The sequence below is a fragment of the Ixodes scapularis genome, unplaced genomic scaffold (genome assembly GCF_016920785.2).
Source record: "Ixodes scapularis isolate PalLabHiFi unplaced genomic scaffold, ASM1692078v2 PGA_scaffold2__306_contigs__length_199485367, whole genome shotgun sequence".
In the NCBI taxonomy this organism is placed as follows: Eukaryota; Metazoa; Arthropoda; class Arachnida; order Ixodida; family Ixodidae; genus Ixodes; species Ixodes scapularis.
Window position 1 is genome coordinate 102,531,378 of NW_024609857.1, and position 23,337 is coordinate 102,554,714.

At 43.2% G+C, this 23,337-nt stretch overlaps 1 protein-coding gene across 1 annotated transcript in view; it reads right to left on the reverse strand.

Moving 5' to 3' along the window:
• The window catches only part of LOC8028069 (1-acyl-sn-glycerol-3-phosphate acyltransferase delta), a 54,918-nt gene that overhangs the window by 16,249 nt on the left and 15,332 nt on the right, over nucleotides 1–23,337 (reverse strand). Inside the window, exons 2-5 of the mRNA XM_029982866.4 lie at nucleotides 20,747–20,949; nucleotides 17,984–18,153; nucleotides 14,839–15,000; nucleotides 3,735–3,888 (exon numbers count right to left, since the gene is read on the reverse strand). Coding sequence (XP_029838726.2) covers nucleotides 3,735–3,888; nucleotides 14,839–15,000; nucleotides 17,984–18,153; nucleotides 20,747–20,949 — 689 coding nt within the window. The remainder of the gene's footprint in view (nucleotides 1–3,734; nucleotides 3,889–14,838; nucleotides 15,001–17,983; nucleotides 18,154–20,746; nucleotides 20,950–23,337) is intronic.

The following is a 23,337-nucleotide window of genomic DNA, read 5'->3' on the forward strand; positions in this document are numbered from 1 at the left end:
CGCTAGTGACAAAGAAGGACGGTACAACTCGATTTTGCATAGACTATCGAAAACTCAACGACGTCACTAAGAAAGACTCTTTTCCACTTCCTCGGACTAATGACATCTTGGATGCCCTCGCTGGGTGCACATGGTTTTCGACACTAGACCTCAAAAGCGGATATTGGCAGGTCCCGGTGGAACCAGAAGACCGCGAGAAGACCGCCTTCACCACAGGTATCGGCTCGTATCAGTTCAGAGTAATGCCATTTGGACTCTGCAATGCTCCAGCTACATTTCAGAGGCTAATGGAATCTGTCTTGAACGAGCTCATAGGCACTATTTGCCTTGTATACCTTGACGACATCATCGTCTTCGGCAAGACAGTCACAGACCATCTGGCGAATCTAAACTTGGTTTTTTCACGCCTGCAAAATGCGAACCTGAAGCTCACACCGAAGAAATGTTCGCTGTTTACAAGACAAGTGGAATACCTCGGCCACATCATTTCGGTGGATGGCGTTTCCACAGACCCTCGGAAACTCTCTGCTCTCGTTGATTGGCCAACCCCGAGATCCACCACGGACGTGCAGAGCTTCATTGGACTAGCATCGTACTATCGAAGATTCGTCTCCGATTTCACTCACATCGCCAAGCCTTTGTATGCTCTGACTGAGAAAAAAGCGAAGTTCGTCTGGTCCTCGGAATGCCAGCGCGCGTTTGAGACGCTCAAAACAGCCCTCACGTCTCCGCCAACACTTGCGTATCCGAAGGAGACTGGACGCTTCATTCTTGACACCGACGCCAGCGCCTCGGCAATTGGCGCAGTTTTATCACAAGAGCAGGACGGACAAGAACGCGTCATTGCCTACTATAGCAAGGTCTTCACGAAGCCCGAACGCAATTATTGCACCACCCGACGGGAGTTGCTGGCCATCATCAAAGCCATCACCCATTTTCACCACTATCTACTGGGCCGGAAGTTTGTTATTCGAACCGACCACGCATCGCTGACATGGATGCTGAGCTTCAAGACACCTGATGGTCAGGTTGCCCGCTGGCTGGAACGCCTGCATGAATACGACTTCGACATACAACATCGTTCCGGCTCAAAGCACACCAATGCCGATGGTCTCTCTCGTAGGCCATGTAGTGAAAAGTGCAAGCAGTGCTTGAGCATTGAAAAGCGCAGCTTCGACACGCTTAACGCACTAACCAACCTACCCTGCGACTACGAAGCGTGGACGCCAGAAGAGCTCCGAAACGCTCAACTTGACGACCCGGACATCGGCCCATTAGTAAGATGGAAGAGACAGAATAACAGGCCCCCTCCTAAGGAAGTATCTCGGCTGTCTCCGGCCCTCAAGAGTTACTTGGCGCAATGGGACTCTTTGCTGCTGCGCGACGGTGTTCTTTACCGACGCTGGGAGTCCACTGCGGGCAATTCTGTTGTATGGCAACTGGTGCTGCCACGAAGACTCTGCTCTCAAGCGTTTCATCAGCTGCACACAAGCCCTGAAGGAGGACATTTCGGCGTGAACCGCACCCTGAAAAAGATTCGGCAGCGCTTCTACTGGGTGCAGTGCCATAATGACGTAAAGCAATGGTGCCGTCTATGTGACATGTGCGTCTCACGGAAAGGTCCTCACGTAAAACAGCGAGCACCGCTTCAAGAACATGTCACGGGAGCACCTTTTGAACGCGTCGGCATTGATGTGCTTGGACCGTTTCCTCGATCTAAGCTTGGAAACAGGTTCCTGCTGGTCATTGTTGACTATTTCACGAAGTGGCCGGAAGTCATTCCTATACCGAGCCAGATCGCCTCCGAGATCGCCGACGCTCTGGTCAGGAACTGGATTACACGGTATGGAGTTCCCCTGAGCATCCACTCGGACCAAGGCAGGAGCTTCGAATCTCGGGTGTTCCAAGAAGTCTGCGAATTGTTCAACATCAAAAAGACAAGAACGACGCCTCTCCACCCGCAGTCAAACGGTTTAGTCGAGAGGATGAATCGAACGATCCTACAACATCTGTCCATGTTCGTCAGTGATCAGCAAGATGACTGGGATAACATCGTGCCTTTGTTTTTGTATGCATATCGCACGTCTGCTCATGAGGTCACTGGCTATACGCCTGCCACAATGCTCTTCGGGCATGACCTGCGCATGCCCTGTGATTTAGCCCTTCCACGAGCATCAGAGCCGACCACAAACCCTGCGTCCTACGTCGGTGAACTGAGAGCAAACCTCGAGCGGGTGCACGCATTTGCTCGACAGCGTTTGGCGAGCGGCTTGGATCGCATGGAAGCCCGGTACGACGCGCATGTCACAACACGCCCGTTCTCTCCAGGGGAAAGAGTATGGCTTTACAACCCTATTCGCAAGAAAGGACTGTCTCCGAAACTGCAGCGTAACTGGCAAGGACCTTTCGTCGTCATCAAACGTCTCAGTGATGTGGTCTATCGCATACGTCGCAAGGATAGATCACGGGCCCTCGTGGTCCACCGCGACCGGCTGTGTTTGTATCAGGGACTTCTGTAGGACTTGCTCGGTCTTCAAAGGACGGGAGGGGGATAGTGTAGCGGAGACGCTGAGTGCGGGGTGAACAAAAAACATAAAAGAGAAGCAACCGGCACGCGACGAAGGGAACGCTCGTCGTGCTCGTGCGTGTGCGCGAGGCAGTTGGAAGCCAGCCACCGAAGATGTCGGACCTCTCTGTGCGGTGATTAAACCAGTTAAAAAGGAAAGCAGAAATTGTAACAATATCAATTGCAAATGCATGATTTTATCATCTTTACTAATAAAACACATTGAATGGACACATAATCGATTAAAAAAATGGTTTGTCTTGTCATTTTGACTGCATTTTTCGGGGTACTTTTGTCATCTGCTATGCAGTTCCTTGTTATTACCACGCCTGTTTCTGGTTCTGCAACTGCCGCCACCTGCTGAACGCACGCCAGTTTTGAGTCAAAAAGATTGTCTGCTAATGACGCCGGCTCTCAGCGCCGTATGCTTGTTCATTAACGGCAGCTGGCGTCCCGACCGCTTGCGCAGTCTTTTGTCTCCCCTGCCCAATGGAGCCCTAATGTTTGAAGACCGGTGGCTGCGCTGCATTTCCATAGGAGTCAAGCCTCTTTCATTTTTTTAACTCTTTCCTCAGGTAAGTTTGCTCTTTGCAAATTTCATAGAAAAAATGCACTACCTGTGGGCAACGCTGCAGAAAATCGTAGCGCAATAAATTAAAAAAGCAATTTTTGTGGTCGATTTATAGAGCCTGGCCGCTATTTGAGACACCCTGTAGAAGTTCCGGCAAGAAAGACGAGCCGACACAACTGCTGTTGTCATCGTGGCGTCTCAAACAGCGACTGCTGAAGCTTCCATAAAATGTAAAGACCTAAACCAAAACAAGCGTCTGCCATATCCACCTCCACTGCTGTGCTACCGCCAGTATGAAAGCAGGCAACGGTATCGACATCATCGGGCAGAAATCGAGGGACCACAAATGAGGAGATTGTAAACATGCCTAGCCAGGGACTCGTTCCAGGCTTCTGCCTGCTCCTTATCTGAGTCATGGTCCTAGCAACACAACTCTTAGCTAAAAAAAAAAAAGGAAGTCACATTATGATTTTTTACATTAAAGCAGCTCTACCTCTTCTTGCTAGATCACTCCAGCAAATTGCATAACACACAGGCTACCCTCACTAGCAAATACAAAAGCAGTGGACTGGTGACTTGCATCAGCATGGCACATACCTCGTTGCTTGAAGTGCTGGGCGCAGTACACAAACCCCTTGGGTCTGGGGAGGAGGTGATGCTTGAGCTTTGGGAGGTTCCGCTTGTTGGCAAATTCAAGGCTCAGCTTGTGCTTCTTCTCATTGAAGCGTGTTCCTTCAGAGAACAGAAGCAGCTGCAAGTGAAGGACATCCGAGTCACACCAGGAACTCCCCTCGAGGCAGTGTTCTTCAGAGCAAGCAAATCGGGCCTCTGAATCAAATGGTTCTAAAAATAAAGACTGTGTTCAATGTAAAATTCCAGTTCAATACCCACACTGGAGCGATGTATAACTATGGAAAAAATAAAATGTAGGGTGGACAATGTTTCAGTGTTTGAGCACCAAAATCAGTTTGGGCAAATATAAAAAATAACCAAATCCAAACATTGCCTAAAAATAAATGCATTAAGTATAAAAAAAATATCCAAGAAAAGGAGTACAGTCAAACCTTGTTGCCACATTTCCTGCGAAGCCAACAAACGTATGATCCAGGAAAACACAAAAAAACTGAGAACGCTTTTGGGGAGCACAGTGATGCGGTGGTCAGAGTAGTTTTGGAGCACCTCTTGGTGCAGCCGTAAGTCCACTTTGGAGCAGCAAAAAGAACCTCCGGAGCATAGCCAGACTTAATTTTCATTCCTACCTTTGGATATATTATATGTTAAGATTAACGTGCTGGCCTGTCAAACTCTTTGCCTTTTGACTTCTGTGCAACCTTTTATTAGCATCAATTGCACGGCAGGTTCGATTCTTTTAAATGCAGAACTATAGCTGTTTAGTTGCAAATAGAAACACTAGGCACAGCAACAAGATGCTTAATAATGAAGGACAGCATGAACTGCTGTGAAGGGCTGTTGTAGGTATGAAGTCAAAGGTAAACCAAATGATATACCTATTCCATGAAAATAATGTTAGAACAGAACATTAAGCATTAAATTGATGTCTCATTAAAGTTCTAGTGATTGTAATAAAACTGCAATTCTTAATATCAAAACAAAGCTTTTGTCATTCGATTATGGACATCAGTAACATTTCATTTGTAGAACTCTATAACCAAAATCGGCATCTGAACGATAAATATGCCTCTTTAAACCTTTGATGGTCGTTGCCGTACATGTGCGGCGGCGACTGCACGTTTGAAAATACCCACCTAAGCACAAGACTGCGTGCACCGCAGGAGGTATTGCAATTTGTTATGTCTTCGGCGAAATATAAAAGTTATATATGCATGGTGTTTCGATTGGCTAGGCAATTTATAGCTTTCAAATAAGACGTTTTGCGCAAGTGATGCTCACTACGCATACCGGCCGCTCTGGCGGTAGTGCCAATGGGAGTACTGGCTTTTTCGATTTAGTCCTCCAATGCTTTTCGGAATGAAATTCAGAGGATGAGAGCTCATTATCCGATGACAAAAGCGATCTGTAAAGTACCTCCCGTTGGAAATTTGAAACCATAGAAATGTCGCGGAATCGGATGCGCTAAAATAAAACCAAATGGAAGAAAGGAGATGGCTCTTTTGCTTTAAGTGTTTTCATTTGATGCTTCTAGACCTAAACAGCTTGCAAGCGCTGTACATACTCCCCCCAGGTAATTAAGGAAAAACCTGCACACTGACCCTTTCTTTATACTACTACTGTTTCCTTCGGAAACAAATCCCAACCACTGGGAAACAGTTTTTGGAAGAAAAAACTCGACCGTCAAAAGGATTAAAATTCAGCCGAACTCAATAAAGTTATTTTAAAGTTGTCACCCAGTGCCTCGGCTTATTTAGTTTTTTTTCTCGCTACCATCGCACAAATGAAACCTATACAAAGGTTATACCTAAACAAGAGAGTTGACATGAAAAATAAACCCAGAAAACAGATTATATAGATCTCACAATGCTTGAATATCCTTGTTAAATTCAAATTCAAAAAAACAAAATCGTCAGCAAAGACTTTTGCTGTCTATCCTATATACCAGCCACACTTTTATTCAGAAATTTTAGCTGAAAGGTACAACTACATCAGCAACCCTAGAGATACTTTTTAATTTTTAAAATTTCTGACGTCGTGTACGACATAAATGTACCACTCTGGAGAAGTGCTTTCTTCTTAGCACACAGGCGTGCAGCGGTGAAGAAAGATACAAAAAATTGTGATGGCTATTTGTTCCCGCTTCACTGCAGTGCACCAAAGCACAGTGAGAATTGCACTCAACAAAGCTAACTAACCTGCCAGAAAAGACCAAGTACAAGAGAAATATTGCTAACCTACAAGTATTGTCAGTGTTTAACACAGAGATCAAATTGACTTATACATTATTAATACTAATATTAAAAATACACGAGTACACTTAAGGCTGCTTACGTGCAGAAAGGCGAAAGCCAGTCAAGGACGACATCTAGGACAACACCTAGGACGATACATAGAGGACGACGTCAAGAACAACGTCTAGGACAACTTCCAGGAAGACAACTAGGACGCCTTCTAGGATGACCTCAAGGATGACATCAAGAACGACGCCTAGAAAACGACGTCTAGGAACTCACTTTGATTCCTCTTAATTCACTTTGTCATCCTTCTTAATTTCACTGCTTCTAATTCGCCTGAGTGGTCACGTAATTGTTTTGGTACCTTTCGTGCCGCCAACGTGTTTTCGCTCAAGGATTTTGAAGGCCGACTGAACGATGAGACATATATGGCTTTCGCCTTAATAAAAGGTCTTTAGACTTTTAGTCTTGGCTAATGGAGCAAAAGGGACAAATGCCACCCGGCGAGGCTCCTACAGCCATACACAGCAATAAGGCTGTAACACACCTTGCATTAAATTCGGAAATGAGCTCAGTCACGAGGTGCACGAGTAGGAAGAAAGCCATCCAATACGACTGAATGCAGGAGATTGGGTGTGAAAAGGAACGGGGCTGTGGGGAGCAAAGTTATAAGTAGGGTTCCGCATTTTCGGCTTTTATTTTTTCAAAATTCGGCATACTTTTTTCGGTGTTTCTTCTAAAAATCAATTTTCATTTTTTTTTTTTTTTTGGGGTGTATTATTATGCCCACAAAAGTTGACCTTTTTTTTTTTCGGGGAATATGAAGGAAACACCATCCGACACCGGATCAGATGATCCTTCTAGCTCTGATATTTGATCACTCAAAGAATAACGGCACAGATACATTGATAAAAAAACATGAACACTTTAATTAACAAATGTGTGCAACCATTTAAAAAAAAAAGAAAAAAGGTCAGTGCTCAAAAAACATGGAATTTCACCTTCTGTACATTAGGATTACGTGATCTTATTATAGTAAACACACATGTACTTTCCCAGGTTCTCCTCGTTGATCCACAATCATTCTTTCCTGTTAATGACCCCGGGCTTCAAGAATGCCCTCTCAATGTTAAGACTGGACACTGGCAGGCTGAGGAGATGAAGCACTGCCTGATCCAAAATCGTCCAATCAACCAAATGTGGCTACCAAAAGAGGCACGGTGCGACGTTTTGAAGCACGACAATTTCGTGTTCTCACTAAACTCTGGCTGCAGATCTTGCATGAAGCGAAAAACTTTATACCAGCCGACACCCAAACTTTTTTTTAAGACCAGGAACTTGACACACTAAGCCCGATCACAGAAGGGTCACAGATGCTCCGCGAAGGACAACCCAAGACCTCTTTTTGGATGTTGAACCTTCGTAGAGGGCAGTCATGAAGAGGTCACACATTGCCAAACCTAACAACGCCCTCTACCCTCCCCCCCTTCACCACCCTCTTCCCGCCCATCTCCGACGCGGCCCTAAAAAACTTACTATTTGCGGTTAAAACAGAATTTTAGAAAATGGATTCGGGGTATTTTATCCGTTAATCTCGATTTAAACCGAAAACGCCGAACCTAAAAACTGACCTTTATCGATTTAAACAGAATTTCCGAAAATGAATTCAGCGTACTTGATCGGTTTTTATTGATTTAAACCGAAAACTCCGAACCCTAGTTATAAGTTATCTATAATGCCGCGTGAAGGGGGGAATAGAGAACGCAGAAAGCATACTTTGTCACTTTTGTGTTTTTACAAAGCACCCCCAAAAACACAATAAGCCACGCGGAACTGCCACGCAGAACTGCGGGGCATTCGCCAATTCAAGCCAAGCTAGCTGAAGTCAAGACACACATCAAGCCAAGACCAGACCGGCTCTGTTTATGCAACCATGCAACAAGAGGTGTTTCCTTATGCAGAGGGAACAGAAAAAGGGCAAGAACCATCATGCATCCAGTCCAGCAGTCTTTGTTCAGCCTGTTCATATTTTAGTTCATGCTCGAGTGTGTTCTGGTGTTTGTGCATTGATGTTTCTGCTTTGCCCGTTTTTTATGCCAACCGATTTGACACAGTTTGCCGAGGTTCAAGAGGAATTGCTTGCACACAAGGAACTGACCCCGAAGAAAAATACAAGACAGACAAGTGCATATCTCTGAAGTCGCCAAGCAGATTGAGGATGCAACAGTGAAAAGGAGCTGAGCAGTGATGATAATTACAGTCAAAACGTACACCAACTTTTTTTTTTTTTTTTTCAGATTTTTATTTTTATTTTGTGCTCAAGTGCGGTAACTTTACACTGTTTCGGCTTGTGTTATGATAGTAACTATCTTCTTTTCTTCTTTTTAAGGGCATCGAACCTGCCCTTGCATTATATTTGTCGTCACATTACATTCATTCAAATATGGTTATTGGTCTATGTTTCTTGTTTCCCAAAACCGTTATTGAAATTAGGACTCAACCAAAAATGTCAAGCCAGAACAGTGAGCAGACATTGAGTGCCCATCCAGTACGATGATTCAAAACAAAAAAAGCTTGATATACATGTGCTGCCAATTACAAAATTTGAGCTCTGTGCAAAGTGAAACTAGTAAAACTAAGGGAACCAAGCGCAAGACAGATGTGTGCCAGAGAAAGATGAACGAGCCATTGCGGAAGCTTGAATCCCTTTCAAGCCTAGTTCAAGGTAATGTCTGCTTAGGCAAGAAGCATAGCACAAAGGAACAAAAAGTTGAAAAGGAGGGGCGGCAAAGCAAAAGGAGAAAGTTGGCAACGGTCGAATAGCAGCTTTTGAACATATTGATCCGAAAGGCACACTTAAAAAAAAAAGAATGGGAATGTAACAGCTGGCAAAACATATCAACCGTGAACTCGTCAATGAGGTTCAACCCGTACGACTTAACCAGTAAACCTTTCAAAAGACAGCAGTAGGAAAATAGTATACAGTCAAACCTCGATGTAACGAAGTCGGTAAAATTCGGAATTTACTTCGTTACATTGAAATTTCGCTACATAGAAAATCGAGGCTAACGTTAAAGGAAGTTTCCACAAATGTTTCTCGGGCGCACTAAACCTACCGGGGACGCCTTTATTTTGGTTGAAAGTAGTCCATCACCTTTTTCTAAGCCACTCTTGGCATTATTATTGGCACCACACGAGGTTCGCATAGCTAGACGGCCTGCATTTGCGTCTTCGTTTTGCTGTGTAATCGCGAACCGCCTCAAGACATCGATCGCATCCACCACTTCACGGTCACTGGGCACATCGCAGGTGTCTTGCTCATCAGGCTCGATGCCGTCCCCGTCTTGCAAGTTCCCACGAACATCGCTAGCCGTTCTGTACACTACACTCGCCAGGTTCGGCCCGTTTCACCCTTTGAGCTTTATCGGAGGCCCATTTCAGTGCATGTGCTTCCCAAAATCTGCCTTGGAGCCCAAAAGTTTGTGACAAATTGTCCATAAAACTGTTACATAGAAATTTCGGCAAATGGGACTTCGTTACATAGAGGTCAAAAATACATGTGTATACACTTGTGGTTTGAAAAAGTTATTTACTTCGTTACATTGGGGGTTTCGTTACATAGAAATTCGTTACATCGAGGTTTGACTGTAAAAACTGAAAAACCATAACAAAACACTTCTGGCAGCCAATAGATGAGACAGGAAGCAGCTCACACACAGCAAATAATCTCACATGGACTTCCCTACTGTGGAGAACCACCATTATTTGTTCAAATATAGGTTGACATTTTTCCCTTTTTGAAACTGTTCTTAGAGCAGTGATGTGATTGGTCCGAGTAATTTTGGAGCAGCTCTCGGAGCAGCCGAACGTAAATTTTGAAGCAGCCAAAATAACCTTTGTAGCATCATTTTTGTTCCTATCAATGCAGACATTATGCTAAGATTAATGTGCCGGCACGTCCAATTAAAAGGCAATGTCCACATTGCCTTCTAATTGGTTCAATTGATGTGAACCCTTAGTTCACATCAATTGAACAGCAGGAGTGAGTCCCTCAAACACAAAACTAGCGTTTAGTTGCATGGAGAAGCACCAGACAGGGTGAGAAGGTGAGTGACAAAGTCAAATTTGGGGGTTTTACGTGCCAAACCAACGGCAGGCATCTGGCACGCCCCAGTGGAGGACTGAGGATTAATTTCGACCACCTGGGGATCTTTTGACGTGCAACCGAAAGCTCGGTTACACGGCGTCTTCTCCGCAATTAGCCTCCGTCAGATTGCGGGCACCTTGGCCAGGATTCAAACCCGCCACATGGGGATCCGTAGGCCGACGCTCTCGCCTCGAAGCCACCGAGGTGGCTGAGAAGGTGAGTGAAGAAGGACAGCACAAACAAATGTGAATGGTTATTTTAGGTACTGAATCTCACTGAAAAAATACAATAATATAGAGCCCATAAATTAATGGTTCCCTCGAGTTCTGAACGTTGTAACAAAACAGCAATTTATAATTCAGATAAAAAACAAAGCACTTGGCATTTGATTATGAACGTCAATTACATTTTATGTGTAGAACTTCATAACAAAAACGGTATGTGAACAAAACTTAAAAGCAATCCCGCCGAACTCATTAAGCTTGTTCCCGAGCTTCCATCCGCTGCTGCCAACTTGGTTCTCATTTACTCACATCTATATAAAAGTGAAAGCTAAACAAATGAGTTGGCATAAATAAATAAACATACGAAAGAGCGCATATAAATTTTCCTGCAATACCAAAGTATCCTCGCTAAATCTCGAATTGGAAAAAGGTACCGCCAGGATATCGTAGTCTACCATACATACGAGCCAAAGTTGTATTCAGGAATTGTGTCGCGTCTCGCTCTGGAGGAGTGCTTTCCCCTTAGCAGGGTGGTGTGCTGCGGCGAAGCAAGACACGCGAAATCGCCACGATTGCACTGCGGTTTTCTCTTCTCTTCAGTACACCAGTGCGCAAGGAGAAGCGCACTCAACGAGACTAACTAATCCTCCAGCAGAACAGACGACGAACATGAGAATTATTGCGAAACTTCCGAGTACTGTCATCCTTTCATACGAAATGCGATCGAATAGTACTTTATTTCAGACAGGAGCCAAAAGTTCTGAGAAATAGCATAAGCATATCGTAACGGTCCGGCCGAGCAGCGAGGCCTGAGCTATAATATTTTCAGTATCATTAAAGTGAAATTAGGTTTTGGAGCAACATTGGCGCAAATTTCTCACATTTTGGTAAAATGTAGCAGGATGTAGCAGGGTAAGCACTTCGGCGCAGTGTGGCGCAAAAGGCGCAGCAATCACATCACTGTTAAAGATCAAAGGTATATACCTACATTATCATCACTAAAGAATGTCAGCCCATAAGAGTGAGAAAAAAATTTCTGATCCAATGGAGCTAACGCAGACACCCCACCTTAACGACCGCTGTCCCTAGCATCACGGTGCAAAGCAGGGCAGCTCGAGGTATGCATCAATCTAAACCGGTGAAGCTTGATGAGCATGCGGTGCACGATTACGAACTCCGCACTGCACATGAAATGAAACCAGCAGAACCTGGGTAACCAAGCACAACAGAAGCATGCGAGCGCATCAGGAAAAGAAGTGATGTGATTGGTCCGAGTCATTTTGGAGCAGCTCTGGAGCAGTCAAAAGTCAATTTTAGAGCAGAAAAAACACCTTTTTAAGCATTAGCCAACACATTTTCATTCGTACCACTGCAAATATTACGTTAAAAATAATGTGTCAGCCTGTCTAACTAAAAGGCAATGTCTACTTTGCCTTCTCACTTATGTGCAACTCTTTGTTAGCATTGATTGCACAGCAGAAGTGATTCCCTCAAACACGAAACTAGCATTCAGTTGCATGGAGAGGAACCATATGTGGCAATAAGATAACTGATGAGGGACAGCATGAACTCCTTTGGATGGTTATTTTAGGTACATAATCCCATTGAAATAATGTTAGAATACAATAATTTTGAGCACGAAAACTGATGTTTCCTTCAAGTTCTAGAGATTTTAATAAAGCTGAAATTTATAGTGCAGATAAAAAACAAAGCACTTTTGATTTGATTGTGAATGTCAATTACATTTTATATGTAAAACTTCATAATGAAAATTGGCATGTGGACAATTAATATGCCTTCCTAAACCTTTAAAGGTTGTCACCATACATGTTTGGCAGTGATTACACATTTGGAAGTGCCCGCCTAAACGCGTAACTGCGCACACCGCGGAAGGTCTTGCTATTTATTATGTTTTGGCAAACTATAAAGTGTTGTATTCACAAGGCTTTTCGCTTTGCTGGACTATTTATAGCTTTCAAATTATACACTCCACGCACGCGATGCTCACTTCTTATACTGGCCGCTCTGGTGGTGGTACCAATGGGAGCACTGGCTCTTCCGATTCAGACTTCCAAAGCTTTTTGGAATTAAATTCAAAAGATGATAGCTCATCATCTGATAAACAAGCACTGTGAAGTACCTTCGGTTGGGAATCTGAAGCTGCTGCAATGTCCCGGAAGCAGATGCAAGGAATTGAAACCGAATGGAAGAATGGTGACAACTTTTCACCTTCAACATTTTCATTTGATGCTTCTAAACTTAAACAGCTGGCAAGAACTGTACATGTTCCCGCTAGATTTATTAAGGGGGGACACTGGCTAGTGGTTTAACTTCTTAACTAGTCAAGTGACCGGAATGAAATTTTCAGGGGAGATTTAACATCAGACGTAGGTGTATTGTGCAAGCTTTCAGCTCTCTAGGACAATTCTACACACCTGCATAAGAAGATATGACACTATTTGTTAAGAAATCTATGATATGCAAATGAAGCTATTTAGCACCATTTTGACTGCTTGAATATAAACTGGGGGTGTAGGACTTTGGGCTATCTAGTTTTCGTAACTCAAATGTGAATATTTCAGGAAGAGTCATTACCTCAAACTATGAGATGCATATCAGTCCTATGTCAATTTTTTAAAACATAGTTTTTTTCTCAATGAGGACTTCAACTTAAAACAAAATAAAGTAGGTAGCCTAATTCCCCAGTAAATTTCAGTTCAGAAACATCTTGATTGTGGTATCAGAATACTTTTACCTTGGAACAAAAGATTCCTTCGTATGAAATTTGCAACAAAAAGTGGAACTGAGAAAAATGCATTCAGACATTGAACTCCTTTACTTTGTTACTGCCTCACAGTGTTTTGAAAATATTTTATATCAACATAACTATTTGGCATATGGTTATCAAATTTAGTGTAAGGGTGTAAATTAGTTTCTAAAACTGAAAACCCCAAAATTAAAAAATGCATTTTTTCAAAACATTTTAATATTTTGGCTTATGTCTTTTTTAAGAAAAAAAATGTATGCATTGCCCTTTCTTTACACTATTTGTTTATAAACAAAACCCGGCTAGTGGGGAAACACCCCTTGAGAAAGAAACCTCGACATTCAAAGGGTTAAAAACATTCTCAACGAACTTGCTAAGGTTTTTCCAAAGCTTCCATCCATTGCTCTTGCCAATTTAGTTTTAAGTTACTCACACCTATATAAAAGTGATAATTAAACAAAATAGCTGGCATAAAAAATGAACCTACAGAAGAGTGCATATAAATCTTCTTGCAATGCCGAAGTATCCTTGCTAAATCTCGAATCGAAAGAAATGTACCGCCAGGATATCGCAGTCTATCATACATACAAGCCGCAGTTGTATTCAGAAATTGCGTCGCATCTCGCTCTGGAGGAGCGCTATCCCCTTAGCATGCAGGCATACTCCGCCAAAGCAAGACAGGCAAAATCGCGATGCCTACTTTGCGGTTGTCGCTTCTCTGCAGTACGCCCATGCGCAGTGAGAAACGTGCTCAAGGAAACTAACTAACCCATCAGAACAGACCATGAACATGAGAATTAATGCGAAATTTCTGACTAATGTCAGTCTTTTATATAAAATGCAGTCCAAGAGTATGTTATTTGCTGTGATAACCAAAAGTTCTGAAAACTCACATAAGCCTGTCATTATGATCCGGCCGGGTAGCGAGGCATGAGCTAGCATAATTTTAGTATCATTGAGGTGAAAGTTTTGGTGCAACGTTAGTGCGAATTCCTCACAGTTTGGTTAAATGTGGCAGCATGTAGCAGGGTAAGTATTTTGGTGCAGTTTGGCACAAATGGCGCATCAATTGGTACATCTCTGGAGAAAGAGATGGAAAGACAAATGGGCGATTGCAAAAGCTTGAATCCATTTTTAGGCCCGGTCCAAGGTAATGCCCACTGCGGCCAGGAGGCAAAATGTGCCAAGTCAGCTGAGCCAAGTGCCAGTTTTTGGATGGAACAACTGAGAAGGCAAACACAACAAACGAAATATTGTCTTGCAAATGAAACTAGCATTTAGGCAAAAGAGGAAAAAACATCTCAACGAGGATATGCTATAGCCACACAGGCATGTCGCAACAGCGCACCCTAGTACGATGGAAGGCTTGCTACTAACTGTAAAGAAAGTATGTCTCTGGGGCTTATAGTTATCTATGGGGCTTTTGCTTATCTCTGGGGCTTGCACTCTGGAGCAGGCTGCACCATAAGAGGCTCATATCAGTAGAGATAACAGAATGTTGAAATTGATTTGCAGGCCCCAATGAAATGAGCATAGAAAGATGAACAATAAAACCCAACAGTTGGAATTAAGTTTCAGTGGCACTGTATGTGAATGTAAGATCTATCTTATTTTTGCAGGTAGATCAATATTGCTTATATGTTTTTTTTAATAAACCTTATTATTGCTATTATTATTATTATTGTTAACTCCTTACAAGAATCTTGTCCTTGTAGTCAAGAAGAAGGTCCAGCTTGCCCCCAATCGTCTGGGAGTCCTTTTCCCAGCTCCTCTCGAGGAAGATGTGCTCGGAGAGTGCCCAGTTCCAGCCAATAATGGGCACCCACTGGAGGGACTTCTTTGCAAATGTCTTTGCATTCTGAAAGTGGCAACCCGAATGCAGCTGTCAGGACAACATCACCATACAAGATATGTAGTAAATAGTATTCCAAAGAAAAAAAGCACTTTGACTTCAAAGTGAGCTAAGTCCCACACAATTGTCAAGAAGATTGAACCTGAACTTGGCAGACAAATATTGATTCACACGAGTCCCATTTGAAAAGCTGGGTCAATGTCTTTTTAGTAGTGAATGAAACGATTGTCCAGAGGCTTCTAAATAAAAAAAAAAAGGTGGAAAGAGGCTGTTTATACAAGCATCAAATCTAATGAAAAAGACAGCCAGAAAATTCTGAGAAAAAAATCACGCAAGGGGCAATCAATGAAGGTAGCAGCCTTTTTTCTGTTTAAGAGGAACTCCCACAACCAGCCACACCAGCTTGGAACAAATATAGTTTCGAAGCCCTTTATTATTCAGTAATAAAATGTAGGTCGGAACATTTTAATTTACTTCCTTGAGAATGGAACTCTCTGGACTAGTTTCGTAATAATTGTGCAAAAAGATGAGAACAGCATTTTGGAGTTGCTTTAAAGCCCTAAAATCTGTGCCTTGCAGTACTTAGTGAGCACATCATAAATGTCTAAGAAAAACATTACAGGAATTAGAAAGTGTACAAAACATTGTTGAAGAAAAAGTGCACAAATACTACAGCAACTTCACAACATTCCAACAACAGAGCAACATTTTAGAGCATAAAGCTTTAAATTAATTATACAAACAAATGGGAATTCTGTGAAATGTTGCAAAGCTCAAATATAGTGCTAATCACACTTGTCTATAGCATGGAAGAACGCTTTCTTTGTCAAGCGCTAGGCTAGCGACATTCTCAATAGCTATTCTAGTCACATGGGTAATACGGAACAATCCGCTCGAGGGGTCCTGCCCATTCAATGTGGCCTGCTGCTAAATGTGTGGAAGGCTGCTCGCGGGCTCTTTGCAAATGTCCAGATAGCCATAGCAACAGAAAACAAAAATAAAACATCAGAACTTATCAACAATATCAGCATCAAGAAAATAAACATGCGGCGAAAAGCGAGCTGTTGATATGCATACGATAGCGCACAGCCGATATGCGAACCAAGGCAGACGTGAAGATGTGTGAGCAGCCTCCCGCGTCGAACCAATGGAGAGGTTAGGACACCCCTCAAGTGTACCATTCCATGTTGCCGACGTGACTAGATTAGTTGCCGCGAATGACACCAGTCTAACGCTCGCCGAAGAGAGCTGCACACTCCTGCGTTATAGACAAGTGCGATTAGCCCTGCATATATACTACCCCATAAAAGCAACTGAAAAATATTTATTCCTTTTCTAAAACCTGCACCTTCCTGGCTGGTTTTAGCTTGTTGAACTTTAGAGGGCTACTCGATCTGGACTCAAGAACAAAATGCCCAACACAAACGTTTTTACCTGTTGAAGTTTACCAACTTCAACAGGTAAAAATACCAAATCAAATATTTCTTCAAAAATAATGTTGCTCACAGGTTAAATTGCAAAGAATTCAAATGGTAAGAGGTCTGTGGAGTGTCCTCTATTTAACTAGTTTCAATAGACGCTACTTTATAATGTATTCAATTTCAAAATATTGATACACAGATGCATGCATTTCAAACTTCACCAGTTGGGCATTTCACAAATTTTGACTGGCGCTGCTGATTTGCCTTCCTATAGCCACTTTTGCATAGATAATACTGAAGGCTTAAAAGCAGTGTTTGGCACTTACAGTTTTCCCCAATACATGACAGCACCTTCTTTACCACACTCTCGAGATGACCCAGATTCATAGATGTTGATATACCCGACAGAAACTCAAATAGGTGGTCTGACAATGTCCACACAAAATAATAATTTCAACTGCTTGCCACCATTTCACCTGCATTTCGCTTTTCTATCAGGACAAGGTTGATGCAAGAGGAGTCGTTTATTATAGGATTGGGCAATTGGTGTAGAAATTCTGTCCATAATGTCCCCCCCCTCCCAATTATTCATGGTGGGAACCGTAAAGAAGGCACAGTAAAAAAAGTAATTTTGTTGTGTGTATGTTTAAACAGGGGGAGGTCAGTCAGACCCAGTGGGTGCCTGGTGTCTCCGCTGTAGATGAGAAATTTAGCCAGTGCAACACCACCACAAGCCTGGAATCTTGAATGTGCATCATACAGTTGTGATTCACGACCGCACACCGATACTATGCTCATCCAGATCGAAACAAGGTGGGGTGGGGATTGAACCCTCAGGAAAGGTGCGGTGAACTTTCCCGTCAACAGACCCTTTCAAAATGCAGTGCCATCTGGAGGCTAAAAAGCAGTTTCGTGACAAACTAAAGGTGGTCATGAAACTGTATTTAATCAAGCACCGTCATTTTCACACTTTGATGGAGGGTGAGGATTGGTTCTTCGATCCCCTCATAATTCTTTCGTGGTTTGTTTCAGTTTCGACAACGTGACCATGAGAACTGACCAGTACAAAGAGGCGACCCGATAAGCCCCTCGATTAAATTTCTGCCATCGAAAGGCTCTAGAGCCAAACTTGTGCCACAAGATTGACTGGACCACACTCTGAAATAAACGCTTCCAAAGCTGTTGTATTTCATTTGTCTGCCGTGCTGTACTGACATCTCGAACGTACAGGCCTTACATATAATTTACTTGCTAGTACAGTGTAATCTCGTTAATTCAAACTCTTACAATTTGAACTCACGGATAATTCAAACTAACATGCAGGTCCCATCCCATGCTTCTAGATTCAAACTTTGCTTTATTCAAACAAAGATTTGGTCCCCATTGGGCTCAAATTAATCAGGTTCCACTGTATCTTCAACTTCTTCCTTCATCAGCCTCCAGGAGGCTGCCATTAGTTTGGCATAGATGCCATACACCGAGATGATGATAGTGACCAAAGCTGCCAGACTGCGTTTCTAAAAAGGACCATTCTCAAGGCGCAACGATTGGGATGGGATGGGGCGTACCGCAAGGACTCCAAACTGGTCGGTCACCATCCAGCAGGCCAGCCAGTCCACTTCGTAGCTGTGGTTCATGACACAGAGGTGGTGGTCCGCCAGGAGCGCCTCGAGGTCCTCGTCCGTGCCCCAAACCCTCAGGCGGCTACCGGACCACCACTGGGCCAAGGCCACCACCTCTGCAGCAAGAGCAGATCATAACGTCGGCCCCCCTTAGTCTGTACTGGGCTGTACAACGGATGCAGGGAAGAGTTCCATCACTCTGAGCCAAAAGTCTACTACCCGTATGAAAGAACAAGATAGAGGGACCTCAGAGGTTTTGCAGAAACTATATTGAAATACCAAAGCCTACAACATGTATGATGCCTTGTTTCATCTATTATGCTCTTTTCTCTTATTACCCAACGAAGAAATGGAAAAGGAGTCATACACACACACAACAGAACCTCATTAATAGGCGCTCGGTTACTGCCTTTTCCCGACTGGCAAGTTCACAAATGCATTCCAGTTTCCCATTGCACACCCGTACAAATACGAGTATATTAATTTCCTGTTTGTTGCGTTAACCTACCCGGCTGTTACCTTGGGCCATCCTCTTCGTTTTGCTCCGCTCCCCTCTTTTTCACCTGTTTCCCTACCTGCGACATGCTCCTTGTCCGTTCTTGCCCTGGCAGGCATGTCCACAAAAAAAGCTTGGGAGGGGTCGAGGTTTTCCCAACAATTTGTACATCTTTCCATCTTTTTCTCCAGCATGCACATGTTCTTCCTGCAGTGCTCAGGAGCTTGGTTTCCCCAGCTGTGCTAGCTTTGCTTCGTGTGGAGTTCATACCCGTGCCACAGTGAGCAGCGTGCTCATGCTGCACACACGAGTTAGCATCATCGATTTGCACCGAAGATTGTGTTGAGCTTCGCCGCTTTGCACTGGCACACTAGGAGTGGCGACTGACGCAGAGCAGCACATCTGGGTTAGCTTGATCAGCTCGGAAGTTTTGCTCACTCCTACAGGTCGACGTTCTTTGGTTATGAGTAGAGATCAACCCCCAATTTTAAGTAACAGCTCACCACAAAACGTCGGCTGGCGTTGGAATAAATACTAAAGGTTTTCACGGCCGTGAAAATTTGCTCGAAATAAATGATTGCCCGAGAGTATCTTCCTGCCTCATCCATGAACAGGGTTTTGTGTTTATGGCATACACTGATAAACCCCTAAAAGTATTTCCAGAGCCGGTTGTATCAAAACAGAAAAAAAACTGAAGAGCACTAAATTAAAACTGTCCCTTAAAAAAAAAAAAAAAAAAAAAAAAAAAAACTAGCTTCTCGAGAAGAAATTTTTACCTACAGTCTTATATCGCGCTAACCCGGAACACAGCCTGTACCGATCTGTACGAGAGGCTGCTTCTTAGGAAACTATGCCCCTTATCTCCCTTCAATCTCTTATCAATACCAGGACGTCTTCCAAATATCTGGGTAATGCACGTGTGCCCACAAGGTCGGGGAATCCCATGCCCCTGTCTTGTTCTTTTAAACATAAAACCTGATAAACATAATTTTTTGTCCAAAATCGAAAATAGACACTAATTCTTGGGGGGCGGGGGGGTGGGGGGGGGAAATAAGCTCTGAAAAACACACCTGAATTCGAAGAAAAATAAACTGCCGAAAACACGGAACCCTATATAAAAGCTCCCAAAACACAAGATTGGTTATTATTTATTGCAATTTCCCGAAAAACATATCAACAAGGTTCTACTGTATATTTATGAGCTGTAGTCGAAGTATGTGGATGAATGAGCTACACTGATCAAATAGGAATGACATCTATTATACTGGTTTGTTTATAGCGGTGTTCTTATTTGACATGTTTACCTAATACAGTTTGCTTATCTGAACGTGTAAAGTACCATCTTGAGGCCCCAAAGAGCATCAAAGCACCATTTAAGACTTACGTTACGTGAACTATTAGGTTAGGAGCTGGTGACTTCACCCACAAAGTGTCTCGTCCCAATTCTCAGCTCATTTTCTATCCTATGCTGTCATCGGGTTGTTCAGCGCTAGGTCTATTCAATGACCCAATCAAATGCCTCTCATAGAAAACTGTGCACATGTTGTAGCATAAACAAGAGGGGACCTCTGGAACACACAGGGCACATATCACATGCCAACAACGTCGTGTGCCTTCAGACTAACTTCGAGGGGCTAAACTTCTGCGCATATCATTCATAAGCCAGATTAAATACTCTGCAAAGAATGTGCAAGAGATGGCGTAGTTCCTAACGCGTGTGACCAGTGATCGTCCCAGCCTAACAATCCAAACCCAGTATATTTTTTTTGGTCAGTTTTCTTATTTGACCTGGTTGACATGGTTTATTAACCTGCATATCTTAATTTTTCCACTCATACCACAGCTGTAAAGGATGCCCCCGTAATCGGGTCAGATTCAATTCAGACAGAGTATAAAAGAGGGGAGACAAAATCTTTGCTATCCATTACAACCCCGTGTCATCGCCGCTGACCCTTCAAAGAATGTACAATATTTTCCAGTCTATAAGTCGCATCATTGTACAAGTAGGAGCACACAATCGGTGGGTGCTCTGCCGTAGCTCTTTTGTCGCGGATGTCGATACGGCCTACATTTCGCACAGTTAAGGTCCATACAAATAAAATTTTAAAAAATACATAAATGTTGCACCATTGTAAAGGACGTACCAACGAAAAAGTAGGGAAAAAGATGTGACTTCCACAACGAAAAATGTAGTAACAAGGAGGAAGACTCACGGGACCAAGAAGTGTAGATGAGATAGTAGTTGATCCGCCGGTACAAATGCCGCGAGAATGGACGCACGAGCAGGTACACCAGGAGCTGGAAGACGTTGAGGATGAGGCCGCTGGTCATGAACATCAGCGTGAAGAAAGCGTGGCAGATAACCGAGGTCTTGACGGCTGCCAACGTGCGCTGCAGGACTGAGGGTTGCCCATCCCTGGATAAAAAAAGACAAGGAGCTCAGCAGGAAACTGTAAATCGTTGTAATGAGTGGTGCATCTGGGCCGAGATCCAGACAAAATGGTCCCGGTCACAATGACCCCAGACAAAATGGTCCCAAGTGCAAACCCGAACAAAATGGTCCCGAGCAAATTTTGAGACATAGTTTGCTTGTTCTTCAGGGGTTAGTTGATCGTTGGCACTTAAAATTGAGCATAGAGAAAAAAAAATGTTTTGCTGGATACTTATGAAACACTAACCATTTTAAAGTTCATATTAAATTCAAAACACATGGCATGCCAGCAGGTGAGCCGAGAAGAAGGGAAAAGTATACTATAGAAATATGCAAGTACATATATCAAATAATGTGTCTATAATATTTGATATAATCAACACCAAAAGAAAAACGTAGTTCCATACTATGCCATCACAACAAAATACATTTTAGGTTCGTGTTCGTACAGTGTAAGGTCGGTCTGCCTTTGAGGAGGGAGCGGTGACTTTGGTTTATGCTGTAGACGAGAAATTGTGCCAGTGCAGTACCACCGCTAGCCTGGGGTCTATAACGTGCATCACGCAGTAGGAATACACGACTACACACATGCCATCACAAATATGTACCGTAGAATACCGTGCATCCACCCATTCCACATTAAGCGCCCATATCCAAATTTTTAAGATCTGAGAAAATAGGCACAGTACATTTATATGTAAAATTGATGACTGGACAAGCGCTCGTCCCCAATTGTTTTCGCGACTATCTCTAAATTTTGTGTGGGCGCTTGCCCGGTATTTTACGGTAGTATGTTCATGATAATACCTGAATCATCATGTGCACACGCTTTCTTGCAGCGACATTGTGCTAATTCGAAATTATAAAAAAGTACTGTCGGATTTTCTTAAAATTTTTTTTCCGCACCTATGTTATGTTTTACTAAAGTCACAGTCAAGCCGACGCTACGAGCTGATTACAACCAATCAAGCAGCGCTGAAGACAATACATACTAATGGCATTCGTCGACTTTTTTGTGCATGTTATTATTGGCTAGTCTAATCAATCGCACAGTGCAACGCAACCTTGTGCTTATAGCGTACACGTGCGTATTCGTGTAGTGACTTCCAAGCTTCAGCTTTGTACAGTGCTCTGACTTATGCGAATAGGAGCCACAGAGTCAACTGAGTGATAATAGAACTTAAATTAACTTTTGGACTTCTTTAGCTGTTTCCTAAAACATAACAAAAACCTTAAAGAGAAGCTATGGAGAATCTTGAAAAAAATGAGTTTGAAGTAAACTCTAGTGTATTTTTTACCCCGTTAACCCGAATACCCAAACCATTTGCTGCGCAAGTATTGTTAAATGCGAGAAAACGCGGAAGACAGCCGCTGTACGTGACGTCATCGACGGATAGGGCTTCAACCCTATCCGTTGATAGGGCTTCAGCCCTATTTTGAAATTGCTCTTATGGCTCTCCGGTGCGTCGCATTGAAGTATAATTGTGATATCTGTTATTCTAAAGGCCAAATGAATGGAATTCAAGTGTTTTTTCTCAAATGCAGAAGTGCCCCATCTTCCCTTTAAATACAATAAAATATGCATTACATGTCTGTTGAATACAGCTTCAGAGTAGCGTTAACTAAAACTTCGAAGAGCACCCAGTGTCAACAAATCGTTTGGGACCATTTTGTCTGGGTTTGTGCTTGGAACCATTTTGTCCGGGCGCATTTTGGCCGGGACCATTTTGCGAGGGGCCATTTTGTCCTACAACCATCTGGGGCCTTGGATTGCAATTTCAAAGGGGCACTACCAGGAAGAATTATATGTGTCCATGCAATCTGTCTGCATTTGTCAAAGACTAGATCAGCCATTCAGAGAGTGAGGAGACTCATTTTTTATGCAGCACTAAGTCTTGCAATACTTAACCCCGGCTGCATCGTCTAGAAAATGTACAAAGGGGGAGGGATTCTAGGAGTTGAGGTATGCTTATAATATACAGGGTGAGTAACAGTGAGTAATGGTAAAAAAGGTAAAGGAGCTTGCGCTCCATTATAGTATATGGACCAACAAGAAAGAGAAGTGTGAAGGGGAATCCAAAACATTAAGTCTTGTAAAGATTCACAATAGCCAATTCGCAACTCAGGCAAAATGGACGGCACTTAGCAGGAAAACACGGACTGAACGGAACAGGTCCTGTCGTGATTTCTGCTCGTCTTTTGTGGCTTCCGTGATTACACATTGTAGGCAGTTGGCATGATGGAACAGTGGTCCCAGTGACTCTGTTGCTACCGTCGCATCAGCGTGTTGTCCATGTCACTCTGAACGCAACCTATGCAACCACATGAACCAGAAATTGTGCGCTTATCAATAATCATTAACACCGTAGAAGG